At 41.3% G+C, this 13360-nt stretch overlaps 1 protein-coding gene across 4 annotated transcripts in view; it reads right to left on the bottom strand.

The window, feature by feature from the left end:
• The window catches only part of LOC101852772 (tubby-related protein 3), a 117874-nt gene that overhangs the window by 26387 nt on the left and 78127 nt on the right, over window positions 1–13360 (bottom strand). For 2 of the 4 annotated variants that reach the window (XM_013084135.2, XM_013084138.2), the window contains exon 1: window positions 4523–5092. The exons of the other annotated variants lie outside the window; for them this stretch is intronic. In XM_013084135.2, the coding sequence (XP_012939589.1) occupies window positions 4523–4569 (47 nt within the window). In that variant the 5' untranslated portion in view covers window positions 4570–5092. Of the gene's footprint in view, window positions 1–4522; window positions 5093–13360 lie in introns of those variants that run through there. 4 annotated transcript variants of the gene reach the window in all.

Raw genomic sequence — 13360 nt, 5'->3', positions numbered from 1 at the left:
AGAGAGAGAGAGAGAGAGAGAGAGAGAGAGAGAGAGAGAGAGAGAAAGAAAGAAAGAAAGAAAGAGAGAGACAGAGAGAGACAGAGACAGAGACAGAGAAAGAAAAGAGAGAGAAGACAGACAGACAAACAGATAGACAACGTGCAATAGGTAAGAAGTGTGTTACTGACAAGCAGCACGACCAGGCAAACATCCGTGACAGGTATATTAACTTCCTCCTTGCGACAACAGATAGTCTACCCCACACGACGTGGCCTGAGCTCAGTCGGAACACGCAAACGTTACTTACGAGAACAAGGATCGATGGACCAAAGAAAGACCGAGTCGTAGTGAAGGAGAAGTGCGTACAGCCAACAACCAAGTTCTACCTCGTTTCAAGAAATCTTTGAAATGTTAACTAAACGATAATAAAAATTTAGCGCTGGTAAAAGGCCAGACTGATAGAGACGGAGATAACGGAAGGTTTAAAAAATGTAATCACAGAAGTTTACGTTCCTATCGACCCTGCCTGTCGCGGACAAACCTGGCTGACAGGGATACAACGTCCCAGTAGATTGATTGACGGAGATAATCGATTAAAAATAATATATATGGTTTGCTATGGTGATCAGATGATTTACCTCAGCCGATACTGACAAACTGGAATAAAAAGAGATGTAAAGATTTTATACATTTTTTGAAAATGCAATTTTCGTATCACAAATTTTCATGTGATCGTTGTCAACCTTAATGACTTGTTTTATCATAATAATAATAATAATAATAATAATAATAATAATAATAATAATAATTAAAAACAATTGTATAGCACATACCCCCTCTCGACAGCAAGCTGTATGCGCTTTACTCTATATCATTTAACATCAATTTGTTCTTGTTCACCCAGTTTTTGATTGAGGCAATTCAAAATTCAGCATAATGGACATGTTCATTGAAGTTGGTAGATAATGTTGAACCCTTAATTTGAGTGCCGTCAGCATAGAAATGATACTTAAAGTCACTTAATTTCTTGATAAGTGGTTGAGTATAAACGGTGAACAAAACTGGACCAAAGACTGATGATATGTTCCTTTTAATATTTAATGACAACAAACAGGTATATATATTTAACGGGAAGGAACAAACCAGCCAAGGGCAGTCCTCGTTATTCCAAAAGACACTTCTAATCGCTTCAATAAAAAATGACGGGTCAATTGTATCAAAAGCTGATGATAGAACTAAAAGGTTTAGCAAAATAATAGCAGTACTCTTTCTGAATCACAGTTATAGGCTTGCCAACTTTTTCAAAACCCAATCGGAACACCCGGCATTATAACATCAGATGACGTAACAAAGAACACAGTTATTATATTTATAATTAATGCATATTACAAGCCTCTCAAATCCTCGACTGTTGAAACAGGACAGTCACGGGGAAATCTGGACAGTCAGCAAACATGTCATTCATTACTTTAAGAAGTGCTGTTGTTTCTGTGCTGTGGTTGGCACGATAGGCAGACTGGAGTGGCTCTAACAGATTGTTCACTTGTTTAAGTGGTGACGGAGTTGCTCAAGGATAACTTTTCCAAGGTAGATTTGAAACAGGTCTATAGTCTTTTAAGACATTCTGCCTTAAGTTTTTTTTTTCTTAAACAACATTTTAAAACACGAGCAGTTTTAAAGGAATCTGGTACTGATTTACATATTAGACATTTATGATCTAGTGTTCAGTAACCGCGGACCACAGGTCGACCACAACTAAACAATATGAAAGGTTAATTCTGCTGCAAAGATAATTAACATTTACAGCTAGTATAAAGTATAACGTATTCTGAGAAGAGCAACTCCGCACTACAATCTATTCCCTCTGTTTTCTGAAAAAGCTCAGATTCACCCCCATGAAAGATTATAAAATGATGGGGAAAGTTTCGATGAGAAGCGCATGCAAAAGACAACAGCATTTCATTAGAATTAAATACTGGCAATCAGAAATAGAATAAAAGGATTGGGTAAACGCAGTGCAAACGGCAGAATTACGTAACTCTGAAGATAAAGTTATGCAATGGTATACCAGCACTTACCGTCTCTTAGGATCAAAACTGCAAATGCAAAAGATACGGTAGCAGAATCAGTATCACTTGCACTGTTAATCATTCATTCTCCATGAATCCAGTCTAACATCACCACCTCCCATCCCCCTTCTCTTTCTACCTTCTCACTTTTCATCACCCCCTTCTCTTTGGGATTAAAATAAGTCACCACACCACCAGGTTATAACAAATTAAGACAAATGATATCTATGTGAAATACATGTATTCGCTGGGATTTTCCAAAATGGACGAATTGAAGCTGGCAGAACAAATTCCTAGGAAGTGGACTTCAAATTTCCTGTTTTTTCTTTCCTTCCAAAACCTAACAAGACGTCACAAAGATTTTGCAGGCTAAAATACACATCTAATCCGTTTCAACCGATGAAACAAGTACCAAGGATTTGCGGCTTCGCAAATAATAATCGTTCAGCTCCGTAGCTAACCCAATCGCATTTTGCGAGCAGCCTCTTTATCTGCAGTCAAGTGTGCGTGCACACGGATCAATGACGTCATTTGGCTGAAGTAAAGATACCAAGGCTTCTTCAATGAAACCCAAGAACAACCTCGTGCTGTGAGCATCAGCGCGGGAAATAATTAAAGTCCCTGGACAGGAACACACAATAGCCAGAAGAGAAGACTTTGATATTGATTCTTGTTTGAGAAAAGAGAACCACATCGACATAATAATGGACAGTTAGCGCCAAGAAAAACAAAAACAAAAACAGATAGAAAAAAAAACAACAACAAACGGGGAGGGTAACGAAGTAGGACTTACTATTCACACCCTCCATATGCAAGCGATCTAGATCCAAGACGACGCCAAATACGTTTGACCGACACTCCGACACTCATAACTACATGTATTTCTTCCCCCCCCCCCCCCCCCCATCTTTTTTCCCTTTTTAACACACACACACACACACACACACACACACACACACACACACACACACACACACACCCCCGCAGGCACACACACACACACCCACCCACACACACACACACACACACACGCACACACACCCACCCCACAAACTAATGGGAAAAAATAAGGGGGGGCGTGTAAAACAGCCTATACTTGTAGGATACTATTACTACAGCTACCTGTACTTGCAGGATACTGTGTAGTATTTTACGCTGATAAATCACTGTATCCACGAATTTATGTTCGTGTATACCAAATTTCTTTGCGAGACCAATAAAAGTTGAATCTTATTTCTCAGTTATATGGTGTTAAAGAAACACCACTGAATCATTTAATATCATTTTGGATGACGAGCAATTACTTTCTACAGCCATTTGTACTCATTCCAATGACAAAATCAATACGACTAGTTCAATCTCTGACCTACCTTCTATTCGTCTTTCGAGAACTATCCCTCGTGTTCGCTACTTTAAAAAAATCGATAAGATGCAGAGAAAAGAATAAGTGATGACATTTGTGAAAATCAGATTTCATGGAAACACGTTTGCAATATAATGATAATCTAGCACTCGGGGAAAAGCAAGGCCAGCAACAACAAGTAGAGTAGTTGTGCCATAAAATCTCTCCGAACGTATCCCCAATTTCGTCACATTCCCAGACTCTTATTCTTGTATCAGCTCAAACTTCAAGAGACCGTGCACACCACCTTTCGCCCCGGTGACTCATTGACGTGAGGCGGGGATTTGTATTATGTAAGCATATAAAGTATAAACACTTGAGTATTATAAATGGTAGTGTGTACACACACACACACACACACACACACACACACACACACCAACACACATCTATCTATCTATCTATCTATCTATCTATCTATCTATCTATCTATCTATCTATCAAATCGAACCTGATCTAACGGCAGCGGCCGTACGTCTAAGACAATCATCTGTACAAACGCCCACTTCCCATTCCCTTTCCCGCCCCTTTGCGTTTTTCTGTATCACATCGACACTGCCCAAGACGTTCAGCCGTCTAATTTCGGCTGCCAAGACGCAAAGGCCATACATACACATTAAACATGTGAGGTCTGCTGACAAAACGAGTAACTTCTAGCAATCCATATGAGGAAATACATAGGGCAAAAATCGACATTAGGGCCAAATTAGTAGATTTTTCTTTGATGCCATATATTCTTTATGTATAATATGCCTTTCATTATTTCATACTTATAAAAATTGTAAAACCGCCACCTATTTATAAGCGTGATGTATCTATTTCCATAAGGCTTGAAACCGAGAAGTAACTCATTTTGTCAGCACGCTTCACACACACGCACACATACACACACACACACACACACACACACACACACACACACACACACACAGGCGCGCGCGCGCGCACAGACACACCCATATATTTTAAAATCACACACACATACACACACTCACACACACACACACACACACACATACACACACAAACACACATTGGGGAGAAAGTAAAATGCTTTCTTCGCACTTACCCGTTGACGTTATAAGAGAACTTATCCACACGAAAGCTGGGCTCCATGCTTTGATCTTGATTGAGATGACTACGATGGTAATGATGAGAAGAAGGCAAGGACCTCCTTTTTAATCCAAAGTAATCTATAAAATACACTTGGATCCTCTAATCCAATACAGTACAGGGAATACTTGATATTGATCCACCGACTGTCACACAAGAATGCAAAGAAACTACACCGTTGTCGAAGTTTCAGAAAGCAAAAAATATGCCAGTCACAAAACGTCTCCACTACACCAACTCATCTCTGTATGTCGTCATTGTATGGAAAGCACTTCTCACACTGAAACCACAGCTAGTTTCTCAAGTGTTGCCTTCCCAACAGACTGAACATGGTGGTTATGTATACGTTCTTGTCTCATGGAACCATACATTCAGAACGAGATCTCGGGTTACCCAGGAATCTTTTTGATTTCTCCCTAGCTAATGTCCATGTTCAGTATTATGAACCATGTTTGGAAGCAAATTGGGATTCTAAGCATCAGAGTAGGTCATGATATACACAGTCAACATTCAGGAAACGCAATCGAACTCAGCTGTAAAATTTAAAAGACTTAATACACACTGTATTCACTTAGCACGCTCATAAAAAAAGACCTTTATTATGCTGCAAGTGGCAAGGGAATCCCCCCCCCCCAAAAAAAAAAAAAAATTAAAAAAATTTCTAATAACAAACCTTGATGCCCCCCCCCCCTCCAAAAATAAAAGATAAAGAACAAACAAACAAACAAAAAACCCCAACCCCACAAACCCCCCTCCCCCGAAAACACCCCAAACAAAACAACCCAACAACAAACAAAAACAAAAACAAACAACAACACGTTTTCAGGGTAAACTCTCTAAAATAAATCGCAAACGCAAATTTAGCCCAGAAAACTAAAATGGAGTGAACTGATAAAGTAATTTAAAAAACCGCAAAGTAACTGTGACATTGAAAAATTAAAACCGAACCAAAAGCAAGAGTGTTCTAGTCACGACCGTGAAGATATATACAGGCTACTTGTGACGTCAAACATGGGCCAATAAACGGAACAATCCGTAACTCCATCCTCAACTTTCTGACCGAATAAGAAAGATTGGCCATGACTATGGGAATCTCAGAAGTCAGATGAAACTTTTCAAGAATATCTCTTCAAAACGGACAGAGTTGATTACCTAGAGACAGATCGATATCTTTAATTTAACCCAACAGGGCAAAGGAAAATACATGAAAATCAATAATAATAATAATAATAATAATAATAATAATAATAATAATAATACTAACAACAATAACCACAGAAATAATAATAACGCACACACATAAACAAATTTATACATAAATCTATAAATAAATAAATATAGTAACTCAATAACTTAATAAATAAGTAACTCAATAAACAAATAACTCAATAAATCAATAACAACCACTCAAACAGAACATCACTGCTTACAATTGTAATATTACACACAAAAGCTTACTATAACAGTTTATATTCAGGTGATCCATCCCTGCCTCAAGGAAAGACACATTAAATATTATGTACGCCAAACATAAAGAAAAATAAGGAACTGAACCGAAGCTTCCAAAAATAACCTACACAGACGCCAAGACACCAAGCCCTTGACTCGGCAGCACGGTACACATTTTAGTCAAATGGCACAAGATGTAGACGAAAAGGAAAGATACAGATTAATTCATTTTGACGAGTGCTCTGGAAGGACAGGCGCGATAAGAAAGTAAAACTACACAGTACCTCTCGCATTTCCTCTTTTGTGTCCGTATGAACACATACATGTGTATACATACACACATGCGCGCGCGCGCTCGCGCACGCACACACACAGACAGACACACACACACGCACACACATCTTCTCTGTGTCCGAATTAATACACAGACACACAAATACACATACATGCACACACACACACACACACACACACACACACACACACACACACACACACACACACATCCGCTGTGTTCATATTAATACACAAATACATGCGCATACACGCGTAGACATGATAAACAGAATGCATATAATAATAATAATAGTAATAATAATAATAATAATATGTCTTGTGAAATACACAGTCTACACTATATATACCACAACCACTAGCTGAACTGGTCTGCCCACCGGGAACTCGCCTCCCAACTGTCAGTCCACAGTACACACGAATCCACAGTACACACTACACTAAGGCCTCACAAGCGCATGACCTAGCACTTAGAGCCAGAACTATAAATATAGCCGTGATCAGCGGTCTTATCAGCAACGGATCGATAATGGATTCCTGGACACACCTGACTGGCCAACCACCCCCCCCCCCCTTCCTCCTATTCAGAAAAAAAAATGCCTGCCCATGTCCGTGTACCGTCTCTTATGCGCAGGAAGTAAATACCAGCGCAAACGATAAAAGGTACACGAACCATTTTCGTTTTACACAAGAGTACAACATCGGCACAGAAATGGCCGTTATGTGGGATGAAAAAGCAAGACAGACAAGGCGTTGTCAAAATACTCAACGTCCCCACCTGCGCAATCTAGACAGTTCGGGAGACAGGCTGTTTTAGACCCCGCCTGTCACGGCCGACCCGGTCTGAGAAGGATAACAGCATCCCAGCAGACACGTGATAAATAACTTCCAAATCCGGGAATCGTCTTGTTTGTTTGTTTGAGTAAAAAGAAGCATATCGACACAATACTTGTCATTTAGCGCCGGGGAAAAATAAGATAGACAGAAAGAACAGAGGGAAAGTAAAAAAGTAGGATCTACCAATGCCGCCCTCCTACCCCTCGGGAATCAAAACCACGTCTTCAACGAGAAACGACCCACACATAGCCCTTTGACACATTCCATTTTTTAAAATGCTTCAGTAATAGCTTTACGGCATTTGCAACACAATTAAGTCATACAAGCGCAGAAGATTAGTGGTGTCACTTTTTTTAGTAAGTGTTTTACGGCACTAGCAAAACAGTAAGGTCATATAAATGCCGAAGACTAGAGGTGTTACGAGAGAGTAACAAACACAAAAAAAGAAGGAGGGGAGATAAGGATGATAGATGTTCGATAAGAAAGAAGGAGCAAACCAGGCCACCCACCAACCACCCACCAAAGAAATGCGACCTACAAAAGGTTTGTATGTCTGTTTGAGTAAAGAGAAGCACATCGGCACAGTAATGGTCATTCCGCGCTGAGAAAAGGTCAGACAGACAGACAGACAGATAGACAGACAGACAGACAGACAGACAGACAGAAACAACATAAGGAAGGTACAGAAGTGGCGCCCTTCAATCACCCGCTCCTGCCTACCAGTGTCACCCTTCAAGAACCCGACAAAAGGGTGGAAGGAACAGACGCCAGAGAGTCCGTATGCAAACATTTACTGTTCTCTGTGAAAAGTTCTAGAGCAAGACACGAGAGACAAGACTCAATGAGCAATACGGTTCCATTGACAGATTGGAAAGGTTTCATCTGCAGTACACTACTATAGCAGATGGAGCCTTTTACCTCTGGATGCAGCTCCCTCCCTCCCCAACCCTCTGGTTGTATTCAATGCCACATGTCGACGGAACTAAAAAGAGTATTGAATACATCGCGCGCGCGCGCGCACACACACACACACACACACACACACACACACACACACACACAGACACACATACAAGTGCGCAAGCACGCACATAAAACATGACTTTGTGACTCTCGGTGCGTAAAGGGTGACAAAGTAGGACAAACTGTTCACATTCAAGGCTACGCACCACCTTATTATTTCACACTATATGTCTCCTTTCAACATATTGGCTCACCGTAACATTTTTTTTTCTACTTCAGGAACGTGTACACCCATTGCCTCGATAGGGAACAATAAATAGGCGAATGTAAGAAGTGACACCATGATGTTAGATTGGGAAGTTTGAACAAGGCTGGGCAGACACCTCCACGCGGGCATGGACCCCTTTATCCCTTCTCTCTACTCCAACACATACGTGTGTATAAATATGAGCGTGAGTATGTGTGCGTGTGAACATGTGTATGTGTGTTTGTGAGTGTGCATATGTGTGTGTGTGTGTGAGTGTGTGTGTGCGTGCGTGCGCGTGCGTGTGCGCTTGTGTGTGTGCGCCTGTGTGTGTGTGTGTGCGCCTGTGTGTGTGTGTGTGTGTGTGTGTGTGTGTGTGCGCGCAAAGCCCCCAAACAATACAAAAAACCCGTAAGAAACGTTTAATCTTATAACCATTGCGGACACCACTGTAACAGAAAAAGCAAGAAGGAGCACATCATGCTACAACGCGAATCAACCATCTATTCTCAAAGAACAAACAGTAGCAACGTAAAATACATCCAATCCAAACACGTGGTGATGAATATTAATCCAGGTTCTGTTGGGATTCTGTTAAAAAAAAGAGGCTCTTATCTGGCAGGCAAACAATTCAAAACCTGACCACCGGCGGAACAGTCACAAGATAAACAGTCTCAGCATCAATGAAAACAGCAATAGCAACAGCAATAGAAATAACACAAAGGCAGAGACAGTGTGTGTGCCATCGTCGCGACTGCTACGACCAGCTCCAAGAAAACCCCATAAACAAAACCAACAGTAGATAACCACCACCAACAGAAATAACAACAACCTAGAACAAAGAGGATAACGACAGCTTCTTAATGAAAGAGCTAGTTAAGCAGGAATGGACAACACATCATTGTGCATCCTCTTTCACTTCATCCCCCTCCTCACTTTTCTAATGTGTACATCAATACCATGGTGAATGCCCGGAGACTCGGCTTCAATCAGTCTTCTTACTCTCCCCATTGACTCCGAGAAAACAAAGACACTGACCACCATCACCAGCGTACACAGAACCATCAAAGCAACCACCAAGCACAGACTCAATGGAACAATAGGTTTTAATGAAACAGTCCTGCAGCTTACACTGTCCTTGCTGGCGTTTCTTCCACCACCTCGCTATAATCAATAGGATAGTGGGAGGATCAGCCTTTGGATTACCCACCTCTCCCGTGCTTTATTGTAGTATGACAGTCCATGCTCTGTTGTCCCATGACCCAAAGCATGGCTTATCTCTGGTTCGGTTCCCCGTATCTTTTAGTCTAGTTTTAGTAAGAGTTTTTCCGGTACTTGCAAGACATTAAAGCCATGTAAATGCAGAAGACTAGAGGAGTTACACGCGAGTAAAAAATACCCCCCCCCCCAAAAAAAAGAGGTAAGGATGATACACGGTTGATAGGAAAGCTGGAGCAAACCACACCGGAACACACGCCAACCACCCACGTTCCCAGTACTATATTCTTCCCAGTCAGCACATGATAGGTAGTACCGGTGGCTGGGCATACGCGTCATAACGGCCACATTTCGCAAGGAAAGGAAAGAAGAATGATGTATGTGGGGGTGACGACATCAATATTGGTGACGGAATTTCAACACAAACAAACGACAATGTCGGATTACCACAGGTACACAAGATAATTGTCAGTGTTTGTTTAATAAAAAGAGAAAAATATCGAAACAATAATGGCCACTCAGTGTTGGGAAAACTAAGATAGACAGACAGACGGAAACGACAGAGGGAAACTAAAGAACTAAAACCTACCAGGAGCGGCCCCCAATCACTAGCGCGATACTGGTCACATTTCGTAAGGAACGAAAAAAAGATGATAATAATTTTAGAAAAGAAATCTGAAGAGCAGAAAACGTGTGAGCCCAGCAGTACATTTTCTCTAAAGCATGCTTGTCCATAGTGTTAGTTATTTTCCCTGATCATCCCACAGACCAGCTAGTCGGTGATGGAGAGAGCACCAGCAGGCAGCCGAAAAAGCCGAACAATCTTTCGTGACTTATGACACGTACGGGTCTGTTCGGTTTGAAGATAAAGAGACATTTTCAATTATTGTTGAAGTGCCCATGGACAAATTTAGATCTTTGAGTTTTAGGACGTGGGCTTCAACACTGCCTGTCAGGGCCGTCACGGGTTAAGAGGGATGCGTACCAGCAAAAAGACCGACATGGGAATCGAACTCTGGTCTTCAGCGTGCGAGCGCTACGCACTTAACCGTTGCATCAAAGACAGAGAAAGACAACGACATTCTATAGAATAAACCGCCAGACATGGAGACCAAACTCACGTTTTCTTCATGCAAGACAAGAAAGCTAACCACTACACCACAGACACCAGCGGGAAGCCCCCCTGCCACCGTGCTGGACGTGGTGTCTTGTGGTTTACGACAAGCCAGCACGGCCACAGCCAATTAGCCACCCACACGAAGACAACAACCACACTACTCGTAAAGCAGAAGAAGAATCCCAGTTCGTGAATTATCAGTGTTTCGTTCCCAAATGGATGCAATCACACATTGGGATAATAAGTGTCCAGAGAACAACACATGAGGTGATAAATTGGTGTTTACGAGAGGACATGACAACAGTCACTTCCCAAGAACCCAGCGTATGTGGTGTAGCGGTCATGAGCTTTGTTGTCGTACGAAGTGGACATGAGTGCGATTCCCGAGTAAAGAGAAACATTTTTTATCGAGTATCTCGGTCTTTCCGCTGGGAAGTTGTATCCACCCCTCAGTCCAGGTTGGCCCTGACAGACAGGGTCCACCCACAGCCCACCTCTTGAATAATCGACATTAAATCGATTAGGGGCGTAAAAAAAAGTACTACAACTTCCCAAGGAACAAGGTAACAAAGATTATCAGGTTTTATGCCTCCATTGACGCAATTTAGACAATGTAGGATGTGGTTTATTTTGAGTCTGTCTGTCAGGACCAACCTGGGTGGATTGGGATACGCAGAACCATGCACGAAGAGCCAAACCATTAGATCAGAGACGCCAATAACTATACCACCTCCCCCCCCCAAACCACCCCCACCCAAAAAAACAACAACAACCAATCAAAAAAACAAACAAAACCAAACAACAACCAACGGCAATATTTTAAAAAAAAGTAGAAGAAATAGGTCACCCTAGGCAACCAAACAACCCCCCGCAAGAAATGGTAAACAGGAGTTGAGAAAAAAAAGGTGGTAGTTGATTAAAGTACGAAGATTAAATAAGCATGATGTGAATGGCTTTCCTGAGGCCTTTGTGTGGTGCTATCCAATCAATGCAACACAAACTATGGCGTTGTATAGCGTGTTCATTATGATTTGCTTGTATTAATTTTTATTTCTTTTTATAACAATCCCTTGAACTTTCTATGGGCACGTTCGATCTTGTTTTAATGAAAGTAGCACATACACAAAACATTTCAACGGTTATGTAACGCTGGAATAGTACAGAAAAAGGACCCGCCCCCATTGGTGCCCCCCAACCACCCATGATATATTGCGTAGCGGTTTAAAAAAATTACTGCCCTCCCTATGTCCTTAGTTTTGAATTGGGAGAAGGACCCAAGAGGTCAGAATGTGGCACAATCAGATTTACGACACAAGACCTCTGTCCAAGGGCCATAACCGTTGATAACTTTTAAGAGGGAAATGATCATCAATAACCCAACAGCCTTGACCCTTGAAAGATTCCGGCAAGTATTACGCCGTTCACTACACAATACAGCGTGTAAAAAAATCGAAACAAATCCATCCTCTGTCTCAGAAATCGCGGATTATAGTACTTACACTAATACCATCGTGTCTTTCTTTACATCCCTTGACAAAGTGCTGGTCAGTCTTCATTTGTAGTAAGAGTTTTGCGGCACTTGCAAGACAATTAGGTCATACAAGTGCCATAGATTAGAGGCGTTACTAGTTAGTAACAGACACTAAATAGAAGGAGAAAAGATAAAGACGATCGACGTACGATAGGAGAGAAGGAACATTAGCGAGAAAAAGTGACCTTTAAAGTTAATTAAGTGACTTTAAAAGCTTGAGTGTCCCTGGAGACGGCAAAAGTTACATTTTTTGGTGATTTTGATCAACGTTTTTCAGTAAAACCAGCATATAAATTTTAAAGTGCATTTCATTAAGATATTTACCAATCTATAAAAATTGCCCAATAGGCGAAAAAGTGTCTGTTTCTTCGATTTCACTATTTTGATGAGCGCCTGTTGACACACATTTACGATTCAGGGTCAGCATCGGGACAGACTACTTGCGCGTTATGAAACAGACAGGATGAGATGTTAATGAATCGTTTCCTTCTTAAGCTGCTTTCACTCCATCTGCACGAGTTACATTGATGAACTTGGGATTATTTGAGAAATGTTCATACCCCCACCCCCCTTCTTGATTCCTCTCTTTTAAAGATAGACGCTAAATCCAAGTCTCATAACGACTACACCGACCCACATCCCCTTACAGCCACCCTCTCTTCCTCTCCCGTCCAAGGTTTCAAAACATTGTTAACAGGCAGACACGCAGCTAAAAATATAAACTATCACACTACGTTATTCTTTTCTTCCTAGTCTTCTTTCTCTTAGCACCACACTTAACGAGTGTCTCCAGTATATCATACTCACACACTCCAGCCTTCTTATTTACTCTTTCGTTCCCTCTCTGTCCTCACCCTCCTTCCCTACCCCCTCGCTATGCTCATTAGTACGGTACATCTTTGTGCAAAAGGATACATGATTTCTGCCTGTCTTTTTCTTGATACGCCAATCTATTTCCAGTACTTTTTTGTCATTTAAACAGCCGACGCCGCTCTTACTTCTGAACACTTTAAATGTAATCAAGAAGTATAGATTTAGTAATAGATCTAATAATTATACATGACATTTATGTTTTTCAGACATATCATGTCATTGGTCTACAGCGCCGTCCAAATCTTCTAACGATTCCCACACTGAACTG

This window comes from Aplysia californica, unplaced genomic scaffold (assembly GCF_000002075.1).
Source record: "Aplysia californica isolate F4 #8 unplaced genomic scaffold, AplCal3.0 scaffold00274, whole genome shotgun sequence".
NCBI lineage: Eukaryota > Metazoa > Mollusca > Gastropoda > Aplysiida > Aplysiidae > Aplysia > Aplysia californica.
Note: the sequence above shows the minus strand (reverse complement) of the source record. Positions and strands in the feature narration are given on the sequence as shown.